This window comes from Natrix helvetica (assembly GCF_964273705.1).
Source record: "Natrix helvetica genome assembly, chromosome: 2".
NCBI lineage: Eukaryota > Metazoa > Chordata > Lepidosauria > Squamata > Natricidae > Natrix > Natrix helvetica.
This window is the reverse complement of record NC_138552.1, coordinates 187494618-187511542: the sequence shown is the minus strand read 5'-3', so window position 1 is coordinate 187511542 and position 16925 is coordinate 187494618. Positions and strand designations below refer to the sequence as shown.

Here is a 16925-nt window from a genome sequence, read left to right as displayed (position 1 = left end):
TTAAACTGTTCAATAGGTATTACAGTAGTGATTTCCTATGGCATCTTGCCTCTTAGTACCATCTATTGTAATTAGTTCTTGTATATCTTTTCCCTCTACAAATATATATCATTTTAGAATCACATTTCTAAAGAGTAACACTATAATTTTTCTATTACTCATCACTCACATTTGTCTCTATAATCTCCATAGTTACTCAAGAGAAATCCCATTTTATTTTTCTTGTTCTCTTAAAACCAATTCTTTCCTGATTTCTAAAATCTTGCCCGTTTGTTGCTATTCTTCATGAAATAGTTTTCCTTGTCCTTCATAATAAAGTCTATATTGACTTCATAATAAAGTCTATATTCCATCTTTGTTGTTGCGCAAGGCTTTCACCATCTTGTTTGGTATGATAGCTTATTTCGACAACTGAATCCTTTTTCACTTTCTAATGAAAAATCTAATACAGCATATTTGTAATTGATTCCCTAATAAAAAGGTCTATTATTATTATTCAAGAAAAACAACATTTTCCAATTCCCCAATAAATACACTCCCTATTTCAATTTTATTACAAAATTATTGTAACATTGGGAACACACAAGAAAACAAAATCATATCCAAGCAATAATTGCAATACTTAGAGGCAAATAACATACGGTAGAATAGAACAAAGTATCAAAAGGTATAAGTCAAAGTGATTCATAGTTTTTTGTACTATTAACTTCAACATGCACACATCCAAAAAGATGTAATATATACACTGTTGGGAGACATGATCTCCCCCAGTGATATTAAGGGTTACATTTAACAATAGGTAAAACAACAGCCACTCATAGCCATCAAGTTCCCTTGGTCTATTTCCCCACAATTTGATCTGCACCCAAAGTGCCCTCAGAACAACTTCAGTCGTGTTTATTGGTGTACAGAGAGAAGGCAGATTCCAAACTCTCAAAAAGTGTCTATTCCACATATATATTAACATTCAGTAACTTCAGGCAGCCTACTACAAAAGCTGCAGTAGTTACCATAATTATCTAGTAAGAATAAGAATCGTTAAAATGATCCTCCTCATCACAACTCAAACTTCATTTACAGTGGTATAGAAACACTAACACTGGCATTTTAATCACATCTGGTGTTCAATTTACACTTACAAGCATCTAATTCTGGCAGTTAAAATATCAGTGAATATATTTTGATCAAGATTTTTTTTAAATGATCACAATTTCAACATTATTTCTCAACACTAGCCACAATAAGGCTTTCTGAACAGAAAACAATGGTACTGTAGAGATGATTAGGACTGATCTTTCTTTTCACAATGACAATTTTTAATTTTTAAGAAAGTCACTTTTTCAATTAGCCTCCTGATTATCTTTAAATATAATGGTTCTAAATCCCTTTAATCTTTACCCAACACAAAGATTCAGATGATTAGGAATTATGAATGCTGCAGTCAAACACATATAGAAGGCACGAAGGTGGGAAAGGTGGCTTCAGTGCATATCAACTCTTGATAGATTTAGAATTTTCAATTATAGTTATGTCCACAATATCTTAACAATTTGCTGAAAGTTGGTTTTTGAAAAATACCATCAGATTTTTACTGATTTATAATATAACATCTCTGACGGGACGTTTCTTAGTTTTTTAATTTTAAAACTCAATTATCCAAGAAGTTACATGAACATATCAAGTAACACAGTATCCTACTATTTAAATATAAGGTCACTTAACAGTGTGGCTGAGATGACAACAAACACACCGTTTTATTTTAAATCATAATTCTAAGCTTGAAAATGCAGGTAGAGAAAAAACAACCCAGTTTACATTTTGAAATGATCAAATTTCTGGGATACAAATTCATCTTCCTCACCCCTTAAAGGTCTGCAATGGACTACAACATTTAATTCAGAAATCCCAACGCAGCCATGGGATTCCTCCTGGTATTGCAGGTGATCTGCTTTGCGAGCATGATCTGAGATTATACTGCATCGTTGCTAAACTCAATGAGCAAACTTAACTCCAGTTTATTCAATTCCCAGAGTTACTGAGGCTATTATATCAGTATAAACTTAAATCCTTTTCAGCATTTATTTCCATTATAAAAGTGCTTCTGAGCAAAATTTTAAAATATGTATTTGCTAATTTAACCATAACTGTGGCCATGTACTTATTTTTTCAAAAAGATTTTTTTTTTGTTAAATAGGATAGAATATATTTAGGATTCAATCTAAAAACATGGAAACTGTTGAGTTAGAAATGCAGAGGTCTTCAAGGATTGATTTTCCAGATTTATCTTGTTTCCAGAGATGACCTCAATGAATTGAAGATTCTTATTCTTCAGCCTCTTATAGCACAGTACACAGATTAATAAATATCATTTTATAAGACAACACTGAAGAAAACAAGAGTCCCCAATCCCTGGTCCACAACCTGGAGCCAGACTGTGGCCCATTGGTAACCGGGCTGCACAAGCAGTGGGCGAGCATGCGCATGCACAAAGCTGCATTGGTGGAAAGTGGCGCACACACGAAATCATCCCATCTCTCCACCTGCCGTCCCCTCTGATCCGGAAAGTTCGGGGACTGCTAGAGTAGAAAACAAGTTCTGTTTATTCATTCTAATTACATTTTCACTTTCCTGAAAAAATATCAAAAGAAGAAATTTAGGAAACATTCTACTTTGTCATTCTCATGGTTAAACAAAGGGGTTCCACTCCTTTCAGAGTTACTGCTTCCCTCAGACTTTACAGTAAAAAGGCCTTGCTTAAAATTCAGCAAACTTCCCACCCAGTATTGAAATAATATATGATCTTAAAGTTGAAATTCTGATCTCCTGAAATTTTTTGGCACTACAATAAGATAACTTAATCGTTCTTATTCTGTTTGGGGGATCTGACGGCAAGTACAGGAGAAGAATTAAATGACAAATTCTCTGAAGGAGGCTGGCCGGAGATGGTGGTAGTAAATTTTTCTTGGATCTTCTTGGAGGTCTCTATGACAGAGTTCTGGTGTGTGTCATTCATCTCAATTATTTCAAAGTCTACTTCATTCCATTCTCTGATTTCATTATCCTCCTCATCGTCTTCCGGATAAGTGCTGGACAGTAACGCTTCTTGAACTTCCTTGTCTCCAGCATCCTTCACTTTAGCATCATCACCTGATGCCGCTAATTTACACATCACAGGGAACAGTACGGCTGTCATGACAGCTGCTCCCAATGCAGTGTACATGAGCACTGGGAGAGTGGTAAAATATCCTTGAAGGAAGCCAACTGCCGCAGGAATACACATTTCTCCTAGAGCTGCACCCATGACAAACATTGCTGCAGATTTCCCTTGAATGGTAGTGTACTGCTCTATCCAAGATATGCCACTGGGAAAGATAGTAGCCATTGAGGCGCCATACACTGCGGAACCAACCCACAGAGCGACTGTGTGTACATTGAAGAGGACTAGGAAGAGTGATGACACAGTAGAGCCTATGATACTTATCAGGATCATAGATCCAGGATAAGAGCAGGTTGCAAAGCAGATTGCCAATCCTCTGCAAGCTGCAAAGGTGCCCCAAAAGAGAGAGTTCAATCCTGCTGCTTCCCTTTCTTTCATATGGGCAAAGGTTTCTGCGTAAGTAAAAATGTAGGAGCCATAGGTTACCTCTGCTCCAACGTACCAAAAAAAAAAAACAGAAAGAAGCACTATGAGAGCATGGTGGTATTTCGCAGTTTGGTATTTCTGCACGGAAAGTTTTGTTCTACCTCGAACAGGAACGCTCCTCAAATATAAAGTAAAGAACAACAATGCGACGAGTAAGAGGTAAGTGCCAATCACAGCATAAGACCACACAAAATTCCAGTTTAAATGAAGCTTCGGCAACAACGTAGCTCCAGGAGGAGAATTCGTCGCTGACTGGTTACCAACACTGCTACCCAGATGCATCTGCAATTCAAGGGCAGAACCACCCAGGGCCATCTTCGCCAGGATGGGAGCTACAAAAGCTCCAAGGGCAAAACTGAAATGCAAGGCCTGTATGTGAGGACCAGCTTCTGCTTGCCATGTGTCCAAAGCCAGAACATTCCCACCTGAAAGATAAAGATTCAGGGTCAAATTTTCACATTAAAAAGTTTCATAGACTTACATGACATCTTCACCTAACACTGTGATGGCAAACCTATGGTACGCGTGTCAGAAATGGCATGCAGAGCCATCTCTCTAAGTACGCCAGCTGTCGCCCATTACTCTTCTGGATTCCGGTATGCGCATGCCCACTAGCCAACTGTTCTTCACGCGAGCAGGAGTGCCAGAAACTGAAAGAGCAGCTCCCTGGCACGCAGGCATGCACCGGGAACCTGAGCTTCTGGTTTCCGGTGCACGCATGTGTGTGCTAGCCAGTTGGTCTTCATGCAAACATGCACACCAGAAACCAGAAGGCCAGGTGACTGATGCGCATGCGCACATCATAAGCTCATCTTCCCAGCTCGCGCATACTCTTCCAGTTTCCGGTGCTCCTGCATGTGCACACTGGGGAGCTGCTTTTCCGGTTTCTGGTGCTTCCCCACGTGCATGCGCACGCTACCATTTCGGCACTTGGTGCCAAAAAGGTTCACCTAACGTATGCCATTCCCTTCATATTCCAACTTTCATCTTTTCAAGGTAGGTACTACACTTTTGCAATTTTGTCATTATAAAAGCAATTTTCTCCCTCACTGTCTTGTTTTTTAATCATTACAGGTCATTCCTGGTTTCAACTTTGTGAGATGACCACAAACGCAACAGAGGAGAGGGAGTCATGGTATCCTCCAGGTGTTGCTAGACTCCCAATCCAACAGTCCAAATTGATGTGGACAGGAGTAAAATGAACTGAAATCGCTAGAAGCCAAAGCTGTCTATTATGATGATGTACCAGCACTAGGGAGATCCAAACTCAACTTTATCCTCAGCCATGGAAGTTCATTGGATGAATTGGGACTAGTTATTCTTTTTTAGTCCAACCTAGTTTCCAGGACTGCTGTGGAGAAAAACTGAAGCTGCTCTAAGAAAAACAGAATGTAAATCTAACCAAAAGTAATAAAATAAGTCCCAAGAACACTGTCATTCATCTGATACTCTTATCTTTTGATTTATTTAAATTACTTTTTCTTATGGCTACATCTACACTTTTCTATATATTATTTTTCAATGAAGCCCAACTTAGGAAGTCGCCATTTAAAACGTCAATTCCAACTACTGCTAAGGGCCAGAACCCAAATTAAAACAACATGTCCATGTAAATACACCCAATGAACAGAAACCCAAACCCACCACTTTTCTGGACAATTGGTTCTACTATGCTACTAACTGCTCTTTCATCTCAAGAAGTTATTTCAAACTTTCAGTTGGAATTTTCCTTGTTGTAACTTCAACGTAATATTCTGTGTCCTGAATTCTGGAATACTAGAAAACAGGCCTTGATTTGCCAATTACTCTACTCTTCTAGTATTTGAAAAGTATTATCATATCCTCTCTCAGTCTCCTGAAGGACAAACATTCATAATTTCTTCAAAACTAATATATTAGTTTCTCTAAAATCTTAAATATGGTGTTCAGAACTGGACACACTATGCTAATTAAAGGTTTTATGAATACAGATTAAAGTGGAATTATTACTTTCTATGATTTCCAAAGTATACTTCTGTTCATTTAATATCCACTTAGAGGCTTAGCATGGTTAGACCAACTTAATACTTAGACTACCAGAGAACTATAGGGCTGTATATTATTTGATAAGCCAATTCCATGCGGCTGTTAAGAAAACTGCATGAAGGTTTCCAATAGGCTTACTCTTTTAAACAATCTTTTTGCTTTCTTTCTTCCTCTCCCACTCAGTCCTGGTCTGAGTCATCTTTCCATCTCCCTACCAAGGAACTGTAGCATTTCTCTTGATGCCCTCAGCAAGAACAATGATCTCCTGTAACCATCAGCCAGAACATTACTGAAGTATTTAAAGCACCAATAATTGAAAGTTGGATTTATCAGATAGCTGAACTGTATTTTCAGTCCTCAGAATATCCTGAAACAACTGTACCACATCAACTGGGTTTGACAACATCCATGTAGACAAAATTTTACACATCACGTTCTTTTCGATGAATGCATCCCATCTACATGTGCACCTATGTGAAGAAAACTTTCTATATACAAATCAACTATCTTAGAGCTAAAGTACATACAATTCTCAATCTCTGAATGTTTACCCACTCCACCAGAAGAGCCTGCAAACAGGAAAAGGCAAGTATAACCAAGTGGTGAAATTTAGTCTGGCCTTTGGTCAAGTAAGGAAATTTGCAGGTTCAACCGTTTTGTGCCCATGATACACATTTAGCAATGTATTAGGAACACATAATTTATTATAAAGGAACACAGTCCCATTGAATGATCACAACATGATGGGAGGAAAAAAACAGATTACGTGTAGTAAGTTTTTTTTGTTTACCTGTGTCCAGAATTCCCATTGCAAAACCAATGACAGACATCACTGTTGTTAACAAGACGGCTTTCTTACACCATGGAATAGCATATAGACCTAGTGTTGTACCCAGCATGGATAAGCCTATAAATATAATTTAAAAATTTCAAATAGAACATTTTAAGAATTAAAATTACTCATATTTCATTTGAAATCCAGTACATTCAAAGCCAGTAAAAACATTTATTTGTATTTAGAATTATTATTACTATTCTTACTATATCATGTCACATATTTAAGGTAGCAGTCTTATATCAAATGTAGTCACATTTTAGGCGGAAATCATAAGCATTTATAATTTGGAATAATGCTCTCTATGGGGCTTTCTTCTGAATAGTATATTTTGGATTGTGTCCAGTCCTAAAGGCATCAATTGGCTAACAACCACAAACTTCATAAAATAACCCCTCCAGCAACTACACCAATAATTCCACCCCAAATGAATTAAAAATCCTATCATAAGAGATAAAGCATATGAAGACATATGACCACCACTACTTGCAAATTCATAACATGCTTTCCTCCTGAGCTACCTGGAAAAGCTGGGTTTTATCTGCTCTCCAAAACCCAGGAGAGAAGGGACTGACCAGATCCAAGGCATAAGAGCAGCAAATGCCTATTTCCTAGGCATCTTTCAGATGGCATTCTTGAACCAGATGAGACCTGGCCAGAAATTACTTTATTTCATCTGACTGGATGGGCAGATGAACATGGAGAAGGTGGTCCCTCAGAATAACTGAGTCTGGAGCCATGAGACTTTAAAGGTGACAAGAAGCACCTTCAACTCCATCCTGAAGCCATCTGGCAACCAATGAAACCCCCAAAGCAGTGGGATCACCCAAGTATAGTGAAAAATATTCATCCCTTGACCAGCCTGCCATGTTTTAGACTAGCTGTCACATCCAAATGCAGCCCCATATACAGTCTGCTACAGTAATTGAAATAGGAGGTAGCAGGTTTAGATGGTTATTGCCAGAGGGAATGTTGATCTTCTGGGAGGGAAACAGGATTAGAATTAATACAGTGCAGGAGGCGGAAGCCTTCATTAAAAAGCATCTCTCCCTCCTAGAGGACGAACACAGCGAAGGTAGTGGAAAAGACAGCAAGGTGCAAGATAAAGGGGGGGGGGCTGAGGGTCCCTCTGGGGACAGGGAGGAAGGAGCAATATCGAAAAGGCTCAGGTCACAAAAATAAAAGTATTTGAAACAACAGTAATTGGTGATATTCTAGAAAGTGACAAAGGAAAATGAATGAACACATGGTTGACAATATAGACTTTGTTTCTGCTTATCTTTTATATTTTGTTTTTAAGATTGTAAAAATTGTGAGTTTTGGATGGATTTCTATCACTAGTGTGGGAGCTGCCAAATTTTTTTGTATATCCCCTTACCTTTCCCCATAAATGTATAAAAACCAATAAAATTTTTGGAAAAAAAAAGAAATAGGAGGTTGCAATAGCAATAGTACTTAGACTTATATACCGCTTCATAGTGCTTTACAGCTCTCTCTAAGCGGTTTACAGAGTCAGCATATTCCCCCAACAATCTGGATCCTCATTTTACCGACCTTGGAAGGATGGAAGGCTGAGTCAACCTTGAGCCTGGTGAGATTCAATCTGCCAAACTGCAGGCAGCCGGTGAACAGCAGAGGTACTGCACTCTAACCACTGTGCACCATGGCTAAGGTAAGCAAGGCTTCCTGTTTCAGGAATGAGCCATAAAATGGAGCTCTGGAAAAGATGGTTCCAAATACAACTGAAAGCCTCTAGACTGCAAAAGGAGGTCTTCCATAGAGATTAGGAAGGTAGTCTCACATAGAAATGCCCTTAAACTTACATTCAGTGGTATTTCTATGTGAGATTTCTATGCAATGTATTTAAAAATCCTAAAACTCATTTGTTACTAAAGAATTATGATTCTGAAACCCAGGCAAAAGGATTGAGAACACTTGAGCAAGTGAGATTAAAAAGAGCCTGAAGTAATATTCTAAATAACAAATGCAAATAAGGAAGCTATCAATAAAAAAGCACTTCCTTGACCATGTTAAAAAGGGAATGACTTTTCTAGTAGACGAGACTGCTGAACAGGAAGTATCCAAATATTTCAGTTCTCTGTGCTCCTTATTTTGATATAAATGGCTTTTGAATCATAGACTAAAGTCACTGGGCTAAGACTGTAAGAATTCAGTCCTGATATTTTTTTCCAAAGAATACAGCATATTACAAGTGATGCAAGCGTTCGGTTTTGTTGAGGCTTTCCACTGCAAAAAAAAACAAAAACGGGATGCAGTAGAAATTTGACTAAATACAGCTGAAGCCCAGAGCAAAAATAGCCTGATTTATTGGTTGGTAGATAGCAGTCATAATATTAAATTTTGAGCATTACATTTTAGGATGAGCACCAACTAGGGCACATGCAGAAGACAAAAACCAAGAAAACCAAAGGCTTACAAGGAGAGATTTATGAATTGATAGAATTTACTCTCCTGAAAGTTCTGCAGAGAGTTGAACTACATGATTCCAAGGTCCCCTCCAATACTTTTGTTCATCCCTGTAATAGATACACATTTGGACGAAGCTAGAATAACTTCACGAAAAGATGAGAGGGAAAGAACTGATACAATTACTATCCCATTTCTGACCATCCAAGTAGAAGGATTTTCAACGTTGTATATTGCCTGTGTCTAATTCTCATTATAGTGTAATGTAGTATAACCACAAACACAATTATTACTTGCTTAGGGATAGATATGCAACACCTCTTCTACTACAAGGTCTACTATATTATTCATATTCATTTTTGTCCACTTACCCAAAAGTAACTTGGAGTTCATGCAGTCAAAAAGTATTCCACCAATTAGAGAACCACTAAAGTATCCCGCTGAACGGCCCACGAAGATATATGAAATTTGACTGACATTTTTGTTCACATTTGCAGCCAAGTCTTGAAATGTTGGCCCTAGAATAGCAATAGCCATCCCCTAGAAATAAGTAAAATCAATAGGAAACAAAAATAGCTGTGGTTAATAAAGCTTTGCAAAATTGTTCAAATAATTCAATAGTTAACTTACAACCTTTAGAATCCTAAGCATGATTATTTGCAAGTAAGGCTGATTGAACTTAATGGACTACATCTATCCTCACTGTTCTGTGCAGTACAATAGAGAATAATAACACCCTTTCTCCACAGTTACCAACAGGGTATTTCTATGAAACCTATAAACAAGGCCTGGCAGCAGCAGTAGTTCCATTTGTAGCTCCTTCCAAGTCACATTGCTTAAAGTTTCTTTGTCTTTTGGTGTCTTTAAGTCAATCTTGATTCCTGGTAACTTCTTAAACAAGTCTCTGCAGTTTCCTTGGCAAGGTTTTTCAGGAGTGGTTTGCCGCTGTGTGCGTATGTATCAGTTTGTTCACACACTCAAATTCTGCAAGTCAGTTGAAATATCCATGAAGATTTCCCAGAATAGAGAAATTTCTATAGAATCCTGGACACGTTTATTTGCCTTCATTGGAGATAAATTTCTTTCTCAGAAATTCTAAGAGATTTATTTAAAGTAGGATGTAGGTCTTAGAAGTAGAAATAGACCAAATAAAAGAGGGGGTGGAGTTGCACTATATATAAGAAATAACTACATCTCTACAGAAATAGAGCACAACAATGATGAGAACTATATTGAATGCATTTGGGTCAATATTAAAGGTTGGAGGGGAAATGACATTGCCATAGGTCTATACTACAGGCCACCCAAACAAGCAGAGGGAGTAGATGAACTTCAACTAATTAATGTATGTAGGAAGCACACCACAATAGTAATGGCGGATTTTAAGTACCCTGACATCAACTAGGAAACAAACTCTGCACCAAGTGGAAGATCCAACCGGTTCCTAACAAACCTAGCAGACAACTTTGTTTCCCAAAAGGTAGAGAAGGGAACAAGAGGATCGGCCATATTGGACTTAATTCTCGCTAACAGAGGAAATGAAACCACAGGGGCAAGTGACCACGCAATATTGGAATTCAACATTATGCAAACACAAGTAGTAGAACAAAGTCAAACTAGAGTCTTGGATTTTAAGAGAGCTAATTTCAATAAACTTAGAGAGAGCTTGGGAAGGATTCCATGGATGAGAATCCTCAAGGGGAAAACAACTCAAGAAGCTTGGGAAATTTTGAAATATGAGATTATAAAAGCCCAGTCTAGCACAAGAATAATGAAGAAAAAAAAATAACAGCTCCCAAAAGAAACCAGCATGGCTGCATAAAGAACACTCTGACAAATTTAAAGACAAAAAAGTTAAGTATAAAAAGTGGAAAGAGGGGGACATAACTAAGGCAGAATATCAGCAAATAGCCTGAGCCTGTAAAGATGAAGTGAGGAAAGCTAAGGCTCACAATGAAGAAAGGCTTGCCACAAAAGTAAAAAATAACAAAAAAAGCTTCTTCCAACATCTTAAAAACAAGAAAAAAGTTAAGGAAACAATTGGTCCATTGCTGGGAGAAAACAGCACCACAAAAATCAGATTAGGAACACATGTTGAACTAGGGAAGAAAATGGTGAGCACATGCCTACCCTACACAAGTTCAAATCACCAGGACCGGATGGATTACACTCCAGGGTTCTGAAGGAACTGGCAGATGAGATCTCAGAACCACTGAACTATATCTTTCAGCACTGGGGAACTGCCAGAGGACTGAAAAAGAGCTGATGTGGTTCCCATCTTCAAAAAAGGGGAAAAAATAGATCCAGGAAACTATAGATCTATCAGCCTGATCTCAATAGGAGGAAAGATTCTGGAAAAGATAATCAAGCAACGAATTAGCGAACACCTAGAAGCAAACAAAGTAATAGCCAAAAGCCAACATGGGTTTGTCAAAAACAGATCATGCCAGACTAATCTTATTGCATTCTTTGTCAAAGTGACAAAATCAGTGGACAAGATGAATGCCGTCGATATAGTTTACTTGGACTTCAGTAAGGTATTTAATAAGGTGGACCATAAACTACTACTAGATAAAGTAGAAGAATATAGGTTGGACAGCATCACCACCAGATGGATTCGTAACTGGCTGACCAACTGCACTCAACGTGTAGTCCTCAATGGAACTGCATCTACATGGAGGGAGGTATGCAGTGGAGTACCCCAAGGTTCTGTTTTAGGCCCAGTACTCTTCAACATCTTCATCAATGATCTGGATGATATGATAAATGGGGAACTCATCAAATTTGCAGATGACACCAAGACGGCAGGAATAGCCAACACTCCAGAAGATAGGCTTAAGATACAGAAGGATCTTGACAAACTTGAACATTGGGCATTATCTAATAAAATGAAATTCAATGGTGAAAATAGTAAGGTTCTACATTTAGGCAAGAAAAACAAAATGCACAGGTACAGTATAGGTGGTACCTTGCTCAACAGTAGTAACTGTGAGAGGGATCTTGGAGTCCTAGTGCACGACCATTTAAATATGAGCTAGCAGTGTGCAGCAGCTGCCAAAAAAGCCAACACAGTTCTAGGCTACATCAACAAAGGGATAGAATCAAGATCACGTGAAGTGATAATACCACTTTATAATGCCTTGGTAAGGCCACACTGAAATACTGCATTCAGTTTTGGTCGCCACGATGTAGAAAAGATGTGGAGACTCTAGAAAGAATGCAGAGAAAAGCAACAAATATAATTAGAGGACTGGAGACTAAAACATATGAAGAACGGTTGCAGGAACTGGGTATGTCTAGTTTAATGAAAAGAAGGACTAGGGGAGACATGATAGCAGTGTTCCAATATCTCAGGGGCTGCCACAAAGAAGAGAGAGTCAAACTATTCTCCTAAGCACCTGAGGGTAGAACAAGAAGCAAGGGTGGAAACTAATCAAGGAGAGAAGGAACTTACAACTGAGGAGAAACTTCCTGACAGTTAGAACAATTAATCAGCGGAACAGCTTGCCTCCAGAAGTTGTGAATGCCCCAACACTGGAAGTCTTTAAGAAGATGTTGGATAGCCATTTGTCTGAAACGACATAGGGTTTCCTGCCTAGGCAGAGGGTTGGACTAGAAGCTCCCAAGGTCCCTTTCAACTCTGCTATTGTATTGTATTATTATTTCTTCCAGTTTCATTTTTGCAACAGCCATCTTGGTGGGGATGAGAGACAGTATCTGGCTCAAAAGCACTTTGTGAACACTGTGGTCATCTTGAAGTTGGGTAACCTTGACTTCAAACCAGCATCCACGAATTTGAATTCAATAAAAGACAAAATGACTAAAATAAAAAACCTGAAACTTAGCTTAGGTTGATGAAGGTTCATTCTGATAGCAGATCTTTTTGGAGAGGTACTGGTGAATGACCATAACAAAGTTTGATCAGTTATGGTAAATGTATTTTGGATAGGGCTGCAATGCCCTTGAATTATACAGGAATAATTCCTTATGGAGGTCTTGATCCATATAGACAACTGGAACCAGAGATCTGGAGTACGTTTAGCCAGTCCTGAGTATTTGACACTTTGCCTATTTTCATACTGACATACCTGTTTTCAAAAGACATCCTTGTGTGAGTCTCCTACTGGATACAATTTGATAGATGATGATGTGAGAAATAAATATCTTAAGAGAAACAAGGCTCCTTACCAGGCCCAGGAAAGCGGCGCAAAGAGCAGCCGAAATGCACCACTTCAGTGCCCGTCGGGAAGCCGCCACCGCCGCCGCCAGCTTTCCAGCGCCAAGGCCGCCACCTGCGCGGCTTCTTCGCCCGCTGCCATCGGCCACCTTTACGACCGGCTGAAGGGCGAGCAGCGCCGAGCTTCCAGGCGGCGACTCTCCGGCGGCCGCATCCTCCCCAGCGGCGTCCCCGAGGGCTCCCGCTTCTTCTCGCGCTCCCTCCTCTTCTTCCAACCGGGCAAAGCGGACCTGCTTCTTCGCGCCCCCCGCCGCCATATGTCTCCTACACCCGAGGGCCGCCGCTGCAGAGCCGGGCAGGCGACACGTGACCCACTAATCCCGGAGCCGGCGGCATCTTGGCAGGCGAAAGGAGCTCTTTAAGACTACTATTCCCAGAAAGCACCGGGAACGGCGCGGAGGCTGTCGCTGCAAAACGGCTCGCTTTCCCCACCGAGGTTCAGAATTTTATTTTATTTTTAAATCCCAAACGAAATGACAAGTGAATGGACTCGATGACTTCCGAGGTCCCTTCCAACTCTACTTGTAAGGAAAAAAAGCAAACCCCAACTGGACGCGAGTGAGTCGTTGGATTAGTTGTTTGCAGGAAAACCCGCTGCTGTCGACAGTCAGGTTGTTTGAATAATTGATGACACGCATCTTAAGATTGTCAAGAGTCGCCGTTGCAAGCAACTCTCATTTCCCGGAGTACGGGATTAAAAGGGAAAGGCTGAAAAACAAAAAGGGGAAATATGTTACAGTGCGAGTCAAGGCTTGCCACATGCACGTGACAGGAGGAGGAACGTCCGAAGCGGGACTCGGATCCTGCGGCCGCTGATATCCAGAGCGGTCCATGGGACGAAAGTCAGCCGGACTTCGGAGCCCGGGAGAATGGAGGCTAATCGACTCGTGTTAGTAAAGAGTACAGGCAATACAGCCGCGGCTTCAAATAAGGAAATGCTCCGAAAACAAAGTTTATTTTACTCCTGGCAGGTGCAGCTGTATTGCAGCCATTATCTACCTTGCCTTGGGCACCTGTAACAAACTTAGTTCCCCTTCAGTCTTCTTAGTGGCCGAGGCAAGCAGAGGGGCACCTGTCGCGCCTTCTGATCCATAATTGGAGAATTTTCTTTGAACTGGCCACCCCACAGAAAAAATAGGGTTATTTGAAAGCAAAATAGAATTTAGCCCTTGAATTAAAATCTCCTTTCCAAAAAAGGGTTTGCCCACCAGGGACATTGGTAATTGATGAGTGTGATATCCATGTGGTTAACAGTGTGGACACATAACTTTGCAACTTTACCTACCTGTGGAAAATGAAGCCTTTTATGTGTATTGAGTTGGGCTATAAGGTTGCAGTTGATAAGTTCTAAATTATAACACGTGAATATTTTTCAAAAGCAGAGTGGTCTATGGAGGCTGATGGAAATCCCTTGCCCATTCTGTCTGTTGGTTAGCTAGCTCATTTCATATCTTTTTATTTTCTAGTGCAATCAGTTGCAGCTGCCCTTGGAACAGAGAGTGAAAAGAAGCTGTGCTCAGACTAAACTATTCCATTCCTCCTTTACTGAAAGTTGCTCTGGAATCAGGAATCAGTCTTTATTATACACAGCAAATCAGAAAAAAAAACAAGAAAAAAAAGTTGAAACAAAAACAGGTGAAAAAAGTAATTTTGATGTGGACAGTTGCTCCATAAATCTAGGGTCTCCCACAACATGCACACACAACAGACACAACGATCTAGATCAGTCTCTTTAAAGTAAGGCAACGCTCCCAAACCAAGCTTATACTGCATCTAAATTTAATAATCCTAACTCATGATTCCATTTTCCTGCCCTGCTATCCTGCCTCATCATGGCAGGGAGAGTTTTCTATCAGGAACAAGTAACGTGTTCTGGGAGTGTACATTAAAATATATATATACGGTACTCAGCAATGTCACAGAGGTATAAAGATCATCCCAGCTGCTCAGCTAAAGCAAGCAAGTAAATATATTCCTTTGGGCAGTAATAATTGGGCAGCAGCTATTTAAGAAATTGCTGGAGGTGAATTATCACTTTAGTGACAACAGTAAAAATGGAATTTCATACTGCATGGGAAAAGACAATGGTAAATCACAATGAAATTGTGAAGATGCTCTCTCAATAACAAATCCAATGTTACTCTCCAACTACAGTGCAGAAGAAGCTGGTGGGTTTAATGGTTATTTTAAATCTAAAATTGACAAAATATTAAAGCCAGTTTGGTTGAGTGGTTAAGGCACCAGATTAGAAAGACCATGCTTTCAACTCACAATGAAAGCCAGCTGGGTGACTATAGGCCAATCACTCTGTCTCAGCCCAAGACACTTTACAGCGTTGTTGTGGGGAAAATAGAAGGAAATTGTGTTGGATATGTTCACTGCCTTGAGTTATTTGTAAAAATAATAAAGATGGGATACAAATAAATAAAAATATCCAAGGAAGCTACTTCCAAGTGGGAAACATTAAAAAGGTAATTGGATACGTGGCCTATAAGCTGAAATAAAGCGGACAAGCAGCTTAGAATAATAAGCTATTCAGTCCAATTATTTCTTCATTACAGTCTTAGGACAACTAAAATGATGCCAACATACATGAGTATATCCAGGTGGAGTTCGCAAAAATCAAACTTGTATTGGTACAAAAGGATGGAAGAATGCAGTCATATTGTAATTGGAAAAGTATAGCCAGGGACGAACTACAGCAGATCACAAACTGTTAAAATGCAACTCAAGCTAAAGTGGAAGAATAATGCCATCCAATCTCTATGATATGACTGAGTGTATGTAGGTATGTATGTTTGTGTGTGTGTATGTGCATGCTCACCATTTTCAAGGAGACTTTGTTAGGGAACTAGAGAAACTATGAAACAAAATCAAGGAAGTTGTCAAGGATTAAAGAAACTGGCAAAGACCAAGGAATAGAAGAAATCAAATTACATGTCAACAAATGGTGGAAATTGCCAAGAAGAGAAGCAAAACTCAAGAAAAATAAAGCTCTTGGAAAGACACTTAGCAAAGAATTTCTGGAAGCTGTTGACAAAAAGAGGTTATTACAAAATCTTTTAAGGACAGCAAAAATAGAAACAGGAACACACACAAAAGGGGAACGTTTTCCAACTGGCTACAACATGTTAGCAAGCAGCCTTAGAATTGACAATGAAGTAATAATAGCTTTTGCCTTTTAGAATGAACTACCAAAGGAACTAACAATCAAATGAGCTAAAACTAGCACTATAATATATAGCAATGAAGGCTCTGGAAAATAGATTCCAATCAGAGGTGGTATTCAGCACGTTCTGACTGGTTCTGGTGAATCGGTAGCGGAAATTTTGAGTAGTTCTGAGAACTGGCAAATACCACCTCTGGTTGACCCCACCCCCATCTATTCACTGCCTCCTGAGTCCCAGCTGATCTGCTGGGTCTTCTGCACAGGAGAACGGAGCTGGAAAGCAGGTTAGTGGGGTGGGAACAGATTTTGCAGTATCCTTCCACTGGAGCGGGGTAGGAATGGAGATTTTGCAGTATCCTTCACCTGGAGCAGGGTGGGAATGGGGATTTTGCAGTATCCTTCCCCTGCCATGCTCACCAAACCACACCCACCAAGCCTACTAAGCCATGCCCACAAAACCGGTAGTAAAATATTTTGAATCTCACCACTGATTCAGATGCCATAATGTATTTATACCGGATCACAAAGATCACAGAATCATGCAGAAAATTTCAAGAAATTGGATAAAAAGAGTATTGTTATGAAAACT

General features: G+C 39.6%; 1 protein-coding gene across 1 annotated transcript; it reads right to left on the bottom strand.

Moving 5' to 3' along the window:
• Nucleotides 1–531: 531 nt before the first annotated feature.
• MFSD4B (major facilitator superfamily domain containing 4B) lies at nucleotides 532–15007 on the bottom strand. Its single transcript, XM_081945265.1, has 4 exons — nucleotides 13119–15007; nucleotides 9302–9470; nucleotides 6459–6575; nucleotides 532–4068 (listed from the first exon to the last, which is right to left on the bottom strand). The coding sequence occupies exons 1-4, from the start codon at nucleotides 13422–13424 to the stop codon at nucleotides 2855–2857; spliced, it is 1806 nt and encodes a 601-aa protein (XP_081801391.1). The 5' UTR covers nucleotides 13425–15007; the 3' UTR covers nucleotides 532–2854.
• Between the last annotated feature and the right edge of the window lie 1918 nt (nucleotides 15008–16925).

Bases quoted from the DNA above. Each gene is read 5' to 3' on its own strand.
- MFSD4B (XM_081945265.1), bottom strand. From the start codon at position 13,424: ATGGCGGCGGGGGGCGCGAAGAAGCAGGTCCGCTTTGCCCGGTTGGAA. The intron at 9,471-13,118 runs GTAAGGAGCCTT...ACTTATTTCTAG, and splicing joins GCGCCGCTTTCCTGGGCCTG to GGGATGGCTATTGCTATTCT. The intron at 6,576-9,301 runs GTAAGTGGACAA...TTATATTTATAG, and splicing joins GAACTCCAAGTTACTTTTGG to GCTTATCCATGCTGGGTACA.